At 38.6% G+C, this 11,178-nt stretch overlaps 1 protein-coding gene across 1 annotated transcript; it reads left to right on the plus strand.

Moving 5' to 3' along the window:
• Positions 1-246: 246 nt before the first annotated feature.
• On the plus strand, positions 247-8,951 carry LOC116520245 (acylphosphatase-2-like). Its single transcript, XM_032234405.1, has 4 exons — positions 247-301; positions 2,128-2,144; positions 3,857-3,966; positions 8,837-8,951. The coding sequence occupies exons 1-4, from the start codon at positions 247-249 to the stop codon at positions 8,949-8,951; spliced, it is 297 nt and encodes a 98-aa protein (XP_032090296.1).
• Positions 8,952-11,178: the final 2,227 nt, after the last annotated feature.

Below are 11,178 nucleotides of genomic sequence, written 5' to 3' on the forward strand. Positions count from 1 at the left end.
TGGAAATGTTTTTCTGCATATAAAGTAGGTGATTTAGCACACAGTTAACTATGGCGGAATAACAAAGCACATTTCTCCCTTGTTCCTTGTTCCAGGTGGGCCACACATTGCTTTCCATCCTACTGCTGAATTTAGTAATACAGCCTGGTCAAACTGCAGTGTATAGCAGATCAGATAGCACACATACATACCCCCTCTCAGTCTCTTTGGAAGCTGCTGTCAGCTCCCTGTGACTTGGACTGGACAATGGCTTCTTCCGAGTTCTGGGCAATCGACTATGAGATTTATGGGGAAGTCCAAGGTGAGTCTAGATTTTATTTCCTCCCTTTGATATTATTCTTGCTACTACAGGATTTTTGTATACTGATACGGTTGCTTGGCTTTCCAGTGGATTGCTCTGTAAATAGTACAGTCCTTGAAATAAGATGCCTGCAGTCTGCTTCTCCAACTGCAGAATCTTGCTTCAGTTCTAATGGCAGTAAGATAGCCTGGGATTGCTTGAAAAGCTATCTGCAAAGGCTCTCTAAAGGAACTTAATTTAAGACCGTACAAAAGGGGAATGTATGAAGAAGTTAATTGGGAGCATTAACTTAATTTAGTGATGAATCTACGTATCATAGTGCAGAGAATGAGAGGCTGTTTCTCCACAATACTGAGATCTGGGCCATTTCAGGGAGGGAAGCTAAGCATCTTTGATTCAACCTCTTTTAAATTGAACATACGCAGCCCCATAATCTATTTTAAAAATAACATGATATGTGACATTCAAGAAGTCATATAGCTTCAGCTGCCATTCCCCAGAAACGAATCAAAAGAGGGCAGAACTCTTCTGAGATTTATGCTGTGAGATTTTGTTTTTTCTTGGGGGGTAGGGGTAGGGCTGTTCTTAGGAATTAGAATCTGTGATATTTGCTTTTGAGGGATTTCTACCTGTCTCTTAAACTTCAGATAAGGGATCGTTTTCACAATTCTATATCCAGAGTCACTTCATGATTGAGGCAGCATATGTTAATAAAAATATAAACAAAAAAGTAACATAATAGGCCAGTGAACAGCTCTTATCTACAATTCCTGGTTATTAGTTGGCGTATGGTAATGCTGCAGAATGTTCAGTATTATTGTAAACATTCAGCATTTATTTTATTTATTCATTTTTTATTATTCCAATCATCTATAAAAGAAAATTGATCAAGAATATAGTTTCTATGATGGCAATGAAGGGGAAAAGGTAAAGGAATTTCACAAGAGACAAAAAGTACTGTGGGCTGTTTGTAGAAAAGAAATTAGAAAGCAAGATCTTTTGCGGGGCTGAAGACCACAGTTATATTGATGAGTTCTGGATTATCCACAGTATTAAAAGAGAGCAACACACAGCCTGCTTTACTTCTTCTATGAGCAGGCAAACAAATCAGGTAGGGATGATTTAGTAGGATGTTTAACCTGGATTAGGGTTTATTCTATCTAAACAAAGCAGAATTTTAAATGAGTTTGTAAACTTCACAGTGCTGGAACCTGCAAGATTGGAAAGCAGGAATTTATTTCTTCTATCATACATGAAGCTATGATGCAATAAAAATGGTTTAGTCACATAAGGACTGTCATGGTTTCGAGAAAAGATTGGCAGCCCTTCAACGAAAGCTGTAATTCAGTTGGATCATTTGTACCTATGTCATTTTAAGATGGTGATGTCTTAAGACAGCCTTTGCATCTTGGTACCCTCAAGATGTGCGATAATCTCCATTGATCCCATACTGGTGAGGGGTTGTGGTGGGCCAAGTGGACAGCAATGGATTGGAAAGGATTACTATAAAAGATGAAGCCTCTTAAATGATGGTCTTATTTTTAAGAATTTTGAAAGTTCTTAAAAATTTAGAAAGATATTCAGACAGCCCAGCAAAACAGAAAGATTGAACTCCTTGCTTTAAATATTTTAATTACCAACCATTGGGCTATATTGTGAATGGTTTTATTGGTGCTTTAATTTTCTGTTATGAGATACTCCAGTTTATAATCCCTAGTGGAAGAACCCAATAGCTCACTTATGACACTTGCTTTAGGAGTACAGTAGATATTTGTTTACCAATGTGTAGCTATAATGATATCTACTGTATCTTTTCTCTTTTCTAGGTGTCTTCTTTAGAAAGGTAAGTTGTATCTTTTCTAATATATTGCTAGATAACTCATGGCCCATTGGGTCATCATCACTTCAGAGATATTGCCTTCAAAAATGGCAGAGCTTCTAATGGATTGGATTTAAAAAAACCAGGGTGGTATTCAGAGAGGTATCTGCCCTGAAAATAGTCCATGTTGAACTGTATAGTACAGTCAAATATGAGGAGTTGATCACAAGACATGTTAGGGTTAGGGGTTTTGGGTTAGGGGTTTTGGGTTAGGGTTAGAGGTTAGAGGTTTGGGGTTAGGGTTAGGGTTTTTGGGGTTAGCCCACCGAACCGCAAAAGCCTCCTTCTCCCAGATTGCCCACACCCATGCTTTATGCCATTTTGTATTATGTTATAAAATTTGCCAATTTTCTATTTCATGGGAGTTATGGGTGACATATTTTGGATGCATTCTGTAAGTTAGCCCATTTGAGGTACCTTGGTTCAACAATTGGTCCCCTGTGATATACTGGTTTGGCCAGTTAAAGGTTACATACAGACAAACAAGGGAGTTTTAGATGTATAGATATAGATGTATATCGTAGTAAATGAGGGAAGGTCTGTTTCTGTTTTAAATGTACGGTACTGGTTGCCTATTATCATGCACCATATAAAGGAAACCATTGTTGTTCAAGTATAATCCTTGAGCCTGTACTCCTGGATATTAGAGCAGGGTTGGAATCATGGGAGCAATAACAGAGAAGCTGCTCCTATCAGAGGTTGGGGGTTTGGAAGCAAGATCAGGATGAAAGGAACAAGACAGGCTGAACATATAACAGTAGCAAGCCATATGCAGATAACACTGAATAATCTCAGCACAAGTCTGGGACATTTACATATGTCTTGGCATCAATTGGGTGCTTATATGCATCTTTAAAATATCTGCTGGAATTTTTTAAAAATGTTATTGCAGCTGGTTTTGTCGTGGTCTCAAAAGCCTCAAGGACGGGTTTCCTGCTAAATCCAAGCAAGCTGATAGCTCCATATAAATCCTGTACCTCAGAAAATGTAGGCAGTCCTTGGGAAAATATAGCAAAGCTCCAGGATGAAAACTGGGCTATTGTTGCTAAGCTGCTTCCTTCATTCCCTTAATACCCGAAGGCATTGCCTATCTGAAATAGTCATCTCCGATCAGACATAACTGATTGAGCTTTGATATAACCTAGAAACCTGCATTTCTCAATGAAGTCTGTTCACACACTTAGCTGGAGTCATCAAATGGAGAAATACCAAGCAATGTATATAGGTAGTCCTCGACTTACAATCACAATTGAGCCCAACATTTCTGCTGCCAAGTGAGACATTTGTTGTGAATTTTGCCCCATTTTATGATGTTCCTCGCCACGGCTGTTAAGTGAATCACTGCAGTCGTTAAATTAGTAACACGGGTATTAAGTGAACCCAGCTTCCCTGTTGACTTTGCTTGTCAGAAGGTCACAAAAAGTAATCACATGACCCTGGAACACTGCAACAGTCATAAATATGAGTCGATCGCCAAGCGCCTGAATTTTGATCACATGACCAAGGGGATGCCACAACAGTTGTAAGGGTAAAAAATAGTCATGTCATTTTTTTCATTGCTGTTGTAGCTTTGAAATGACACTAAACGAACTGTTGTAAGTTGAGGACCACCAGTATATAACTTTAGAATATCTTGGGAGATTTCCTGATAATCTCTTTTTTTCTTCTCCTGTTAGTACACCGAAGAACAAGGGAGAAAACTAGGATTGGTTGGCTGGGTGAAGAATACAGCCAGTGGGACTGTGACCGGACAGGTGCAGGGCCCAAAGGAGAAAGTGGAGATTATGTAAGTAAGGAAACATGGCTCCTTCAATTAGAATGGTTTTGCTGAAAGAAGTGGGGTGATTACCCAAATAAAGGTGTAGGGTAATACCCCACCCTCTTGGACTTCTGGAAGGTCCTTACAATGTGGCTCTGAAGGTTATTGCTATATTGGAGGTGGTTGATGGGGTAAAAGAGAAGACTCCACCCTTATACTGTTCATCATTGGGTTTTAGTTTGTTTTTAATTCTTACTAATTTGTTTTGATATTTATCCTGTTTATTATTTGGTAAGCTTCCCAGAGTCACTTCAACAGTGAGAGGGGTGGCACACAAATTAAATCAATAAATAACAAATAAAATGGTGATGGGATTGCTTAAGTGTCTCAGAAGGAATGGTACGGAGATGGGGAAAAGGACTTTATGTGACACCTGAAATTGCCATAGCTGAACACCAATTTTGGAATTGGAGTGTTCTTCGAAATTCAGTATAGTAGTCTTCGACTTACAACCATAATTGAGTCCAAAATGTATGTTGCTAAGTGAGAAATTTGTTAAATGAGTGTTGCCCCATTTTACGACTTTTCTTGCCACATTCGTTAAGTGTATCGCTGCAGTTGTTAAATTAATAACATTGTGTAGTGAATCTGGCTTCCCCTTTGACTCTGCTTCTCAGAAGGCCACAAAAGGTGATCACATGACCCTGGCACACTGCAACCGTCATGAATATGAACCAGTTATCAAGCATCTGAATGTAAAATCAGGGGACCATAGGGATGCTGCAATGGTTATAAGTGCGAAAAAAGGTCATAAGTCCCTTTTTCCAGTGCCATTGTAACTTCAAATTGTCACTAAATGAACTGTTGTAAGTTGAGGACTAGCTGTACAAGTCATCAGGATTGAAGTTGGAATTGTTTGGGGTTTGTAGCCTGCACTTGCTGGCCAAAGATAGTATGCCTTTGGTGATAAAGATCACAGGCCTTAATTGTCAATTTTCCAAGCTAATACTAGACAGTTGCTGTTAACCAAACAGCTAAGCAACTACTTCTGCAGTAATCCACAGGATGCTGAATACAATGTAAAGTTATGTTCCTGTCCTGATCAGAGTTTGTTCTATTGCCATTTAAAAATTAAAATCTCCAAATTAAGGCATTTCCAACCATTCTTGTTCTTGCTCCTGAAAGAGAAAGTTCAAAAGCCCCATTCTGATTAGGTTCCACATTAAGCAACATCAACCGACTTTGTATCTTAAAATCATGTGCCATGGTTACTTTTGTATATATCCTTTAACAAGTGCTGTATTTCTTACGGATTGTCACATGTGGCTTGAAACCTGTGAGGGGGACTATGCTCCTTGCTCTTTCTGAATGGCCTTCTGGTTCTCTTGAGGTGGAAAAGAAACTACAGGTAGTACTCAACTTACAACCAATTGTTTAGCAATTGTTCAAAGTCACAAAGTCACTGAAAAGGTTACTTAAGATTAATCCTTTGACTTATGACCGTTGTGACATCCCTATGGTCTCGTGGTCAAAATTTCAGCACTTGGCAACTTGCTTGTATTTGCAACAGTTGCAGTGTCCTGGCGTCACATGCTTGCCATTTGCAACTTTCTCAACCAGCCTGACACCCAAAATTAATGGGGGAAGTTGGAATTACTTAATGACCGCATGATTCATGTAGGAGATGACCACGTTGAACCCAAGAGAGGGGTCAGATATGTCATCAATCTTGATGTCCCTTCAGGCCAACAAGAGATATAAGTCCAGCCAACCTTGAATTCCTTGGTTGATTCTTACCTATGCCAACTCGCTTTCACCGTTAGTAGTTCAGTAGTGTAGAGAGCTTTAGCATAAAATAAATCTATATATTCATCTGAACTGCCGGGATTCTGGATTTCCTATGCTTGACAATTCCTTTAACAACTGCAGTGCTTCACTTAATAACTGTGGCAGAAAAGGATGTAAAATTGCATGCAACTCACTTAACAACCCCCTTTACAAGAGAAATTCTGATCCTGATTGTGATCATAAGTCAAGAACTAGCTATAGTAGAAATGAGAACCTATTATCACCATTTTCACAATCTGAAGATAGCCCCCTATTAGTAATTTATAGGATTATTTCCCTTTTACCCAGCCTCCATTGAGAATGCCTATGTAGGGTACCTCTCCAGACTCTGCCTCTAGAGGGAATTGACACCCTTAAATCTAGGACTTGGGTCAGCATGCAATTAGAGAACTGGTCCAGAAGGAGATGAAGAAAATAGCTTTATGAATTTTTGAGCCACAGCAGAGGTGATTCTGTGTGGGGGTAGAAGGAGGTAAGGAAGAGCAAGTGAGCTAAAGCAGGGTCGGAGCTTAGAGTGACCCCCGCAAGCTTTGTGTTGTGTTGGTGTAACAACTTCTGCAACAGTGCTTTGTCACCTTTAGAAAGATGACAGCCAGAGGCAATTACTATAGCAACCAGATCTTCTATCACCTTGAAGAAAGAGAGAGAGAGAGCATGAACGGGAAAAAAATATCTGGGACAGTTGCCATAGCAACCTGCCTCTACATATTGTCTACCTTCACGTCTCAGGGGGGGGAGGGGGAAATTGGGGCCATTTCCATAGCAACCACACTACTCCATCCCTGGCTTTGAGGAACCAGGGATAAATAGGAAGGAGATCATCCATAGCAACACTATTCTTCAATGCACATTCTTCTTCTCCCCCTATCCTTTTCTCCTCCCAAGTCAGTGCAGAATAAAAAAGCAAAGGTGTAAAACCATCCATGTGACTCTGAGTGTTCTTTTGCAATTAAGTATTGGGTGGGAATAAATAGGCAGCATTTCAGTTTTTGAAATGGAATACCAGCTGGGCAAATGTATTGTGTGTGGGCAGTGTGCAGAAAGTTGTTTTCTTATGTTACGTGGGAAAACTCATTCATAGGTTCTTTATATAACATGATCCTTAGAACATTTCTTTAGATTTCACAAGCATGGACTACTGATATCTATACGGTGCTTTTATATATTTTTTATTTGAAAATCAAACAGTTATATCCATTTCACTTTTGATGGTTGCAGCTCACATACACTTAGGTATTGGACATGGTCTTCCAACTGATGTTTGCCTTTCCCTTGGCTGCTGCCAAATTGGAAATGCAAATTATTGTAAAATACATGGGGAGCAGTCATGGTGATTGTACTTAATTTGATTCTAATTAAATGTAAATTAAATCACATTTAGATTGTGTTTTGCCCATTTAATGTACAGAGCCTAGCATGCCATGAAAGGTGGGGTTTGCATGTTATGCATAAAATCTTAAAATGTTAAAAGCATAATTGCTATGGACACCCAATGAATAAACCACATTCTAGCTTAGTGTGATGATCTCATTCATGCAAGCCAATAGCTGGGTTCCTACAATATTAAATTATGTGATTCAATTTTATCCTGGTCTAGCATGTTGTATGAACAAAGCGAAAAAGCAACCTTCAGCCCAGAAAACAATCTAAAAACTAGCAACATTATAATGATGAAAGGGTTTTATGATAAGATACCACACTTGATCTTTGTGGGCCAAAATGTTTTGTGTGGAATATGTCTACTTTATAAGACAATTAGTCTATTAGTCCATGAAAATTGATTACACAGTATTTGCTTAGTCTGTAAAATGTTAGAAGATATTGGTTTTGCTGCCACAAACAAATTCAGAACTCTTGGGGAAGTTATTTTAAATCGAATAAGACTGTTTTCCTCCCTATTTCAATGATTACATTTAGTGCTAAATGTAGCATATCTATTTTCTTTTATTCTTCTCAAAATGAGATTACAGAGACAAATCAGGTGACAAATGAGCAAATTACTCATTCACATTCAGTTGACTTCATGGCTTTATTTAATTAATTTAAAAGACTTATGTGAGTGTCCATCTTAAAAAAAACACACCTCTGGGTGGCTCACAAGATAGGTTTGAACTTGAGTCTACCTAGTTTTATTCTAACATAACATTCTTTTTTTGGCTCAGGTTATACAATTATAAGTACAGGTAGTCCTCTGGCCTTTGTACTTCTAAGCATCACAGTGTCCCTGCAGTCACATGATCAAAGGTTGTGTACTTGACAATTGATGCTGTCATGTATTTATGAAGGTCTCCTGGGGTCATGCAATGCCCATTTGCAATTTTCCCAGTTGTCTTCTGACAAATAACGTTAATGGGGGGAATGGGATTCATTTAACGACTTAAGGAAAAATGGTCATTAAATTGAGCACAACTTTTAACTGCATCACTTACTGGAAGTTCCAGTCCCAACTGTGGTTATAAGTTGATAACAACCTTTATAGTTCAGGCATCTATTCTACCACTGTAGGTTTCAAAAATCATCCAAAGATATCAAAAAAAAAAGTTTTAATATAGATAAGCTTAACCCCTTAATTCTCCCTTAAGGTGTGGTAATGTACACATTTGACCTCAAAGGGGAGGGTGGGCTTATATTTAGGGGGCAATGTTAAAACTATCTCTGTAAAAGCCTATGAGATCCCTTGTTTTTCCAATTGTGTGGGAATTTATCCCATTGCAATTATTTAAATCTTCACAAAAGCATATTTAAATCTTCTCCCCACTTTTTTCCTTCTGCATCTTTATTTACCGTCTTCAACTTAATTGGAGCCATTTGTTCTGCGGGAAACTTTTGGCAGTATACTTACTTCCTTTCAATGATTCATGGTGAATCTGTAATAAAATGTCTAATAAATATGGTTCTTGCCTTCGAAATTCCAACAAATGTGCACATTGCACCTGATGGCTTTTTGGGTCTATGAATAGACATATTCCTATTCTGGCAATGTGCAGGGTAAAACAGGAGAAGAAGGAATTGCGCTGTTAATTTTTGCTTCTTCTTCTCCCCCGCCCAGGAAGAACTGGCTACGCAGCATCGGAAGCCCCATGTCTCGCATTGATCAGGCTGTGTTCTCAAATGAGAGGCAGATCACCACTCTGGAGTTCCAGTCCTTCACCACCAAATATTAAAGGCAGCTGGCTGGATGGGATAGGGCTGTGTCTAAGTTCTACAAGGGCTTTTCTACTTTAAAGGAAGTATCACCTTCTCCCTCAACAAGTTTGCTACTGACATTAGTATGTGCTTTAGACCTATGGCACTTCCAGGACTCTTGACTCTTCCAGGTTGCTAGTGAACTGGAAAGCACCTACTGCGGCACTGCCCTTAAACATCCTCTAAAACAACATTATTTACTGTTCTTTTTCCCCTTTTTTATAATTTGTAAAAAGGTAGTAAGGGAAAGAACTAAAGGTGGAAAGAAATTTGTTCTCCAAAATCTTTTCTTTCCCAATGTGTTCATGAACATACTGGGCAGTTGTCTTTTAAGCAAACATATAAAGAAAATTTTCCTACTGAAAGCATTCTGTTTCTTCTCCTTAACAATAATCCCCAAACCCAGCAAAGACTATTAGCTCATTAAAGATGATCGTTGAAGGAAAGCAAAACTGTCTTTTTTTCCAGTGGAAACTAGGCAAGCTGATATCCGCAGAAGCTTTCTGGAGAAGAAAAATAGTATTTGTTTCTGGAGAAGCTCTATGAGCACTGGAGAATGGAGGTAGGAAGATTGAGAGAAGCAGTAATATATTACTGGTAACATCAGTGGCCTGTTCTGCAGCTCTTATGGCTCAGCTGCATCATGTGTTTCAATAATTAATGTGGGTTTCTCTTTCTCTGCTGCAATTGAGATACAGAGATTGTCCATTTGTGAAAGTGTTCTGATTATTATCTGTCCACTTTCCCAGGCTACAAAAGAGGCTTTTCCTCTTGTTATAAGTCACAATATCTGTGTGCTAAAAGTATAAATTCTAGAACATGGAATAGTGAAGAAACAAAAGAAGAAATGACACAATACTCAAAATTTATTAGCAGAAAATTTGACCCAGCAAAATAGTTTCTTCTCCTCACAGCTGGTTGTTGAGTTATTCCTACTCCTTGTTCTTGCCCAATCTTTTGTGGTCTTCAGCATTATGGATGAAACAACAGATTTTCTGGTTTGGAGAGAAACCTTTGAAGCTGCCAAGACTGTGAAAATGACAGGCAAATGGAATGCCAAGTGTTCTTTGAAGTCTGGAGATGAGGTGTGGGTGTAGTTCTTGCTGTAGGTTTTTAAAGCAGAGAGGGCTGGATGTTTTGGGATGGGAGGGGGTTTAAACTCATTTAACAGTGCTTTCTGCAAAGTCTCATGCCTTGTCCCAACGTTCTAGCCCAAATGTTCATGTGCTATATTGTTTATATTGGTTGCTTCACCACCTTTTTTAAACTGTAGTTGGTTTTCCTTTAAGGAAATAGCCCTAGAATCTAACAGGTTATAGTACAGACATGTGACGTGCACTTATGGGAACTGCATTAGTGTTTTGAAGGTAGCAAATTTATAGGTACATATGTAATGCAGAAATATGAGAGGTAGAGAGGACTATCATTATACAGGCAAAGCATGAAAATTGAATTCAAAATCTTTTATAGCAAATGGCAGCTTGGGAAGAAGAGAAGCATCTTCCCCTCTTGATATATATTTTAGATAGGTAGGCAGACAGACAGACAGATACCCATTGATAGATACCAATAGATAGATATAGAAATATATGATGGATGGATGGATGGATGGATGGATGGATGGATGGATGGATGGATGGATAGATAGATAGATAGATAGATAGATAGATAGATAGATAGATAGATAGATAGCACAGGTTAGTGTAAAAATGGGATACAACCAGGCATTGTAACTTTTAAACATTCTGTCCAAACTGGACGCAACTTTAAAATTTAATATCCGTACAGAATCTACATCTTTGATGAATGGGATACCAGCAAAACCAGACTTGTTCTGCTTGATCCAATACACCAATCACATATTTCAGAACTCTGCTTTTCAATTATACTAGATGCTCCAAGGATGCTCATAGACAAGATAGTAAGGTAAGATGAAGTGCATCCCTTGTCCTTAGTCCCCACTATCTGGAATCCCCGCCTAATTTGTTATAACATTTTCTGTACACAGGAAATGACTTGTTACTTTTTAAAGTGCCCTAGTTTTTTTTCCTCCAATTGCTAAACCATCCCTCTACTTTAATCATTGTGCCCCCAATATAATTTTGTTTCCCCTTGGTTATGAAGAAAGGGCCTTATTTTGCTCTTTTGGATTGTGTCATTTGCATCTTGGCAGAGCTGGCATTGGGCTGTAGAAATAAACATTTT

The sequence above is a fragment of the Thamnophis elegans genome, chromosome 17 (genome assembly GCF_009769535.1).
Source record: "Thamnophis elegans isolate rThaEle1 chromosome 17, rThaEle1.pri, whole genome shotgun sequence".
Lineage (NCBI taxonomy): Eukaryota > Metazoa > Chordata > Lepidosauria > Squamata > Colubridae > Thamnophis > Thamnophis elegans.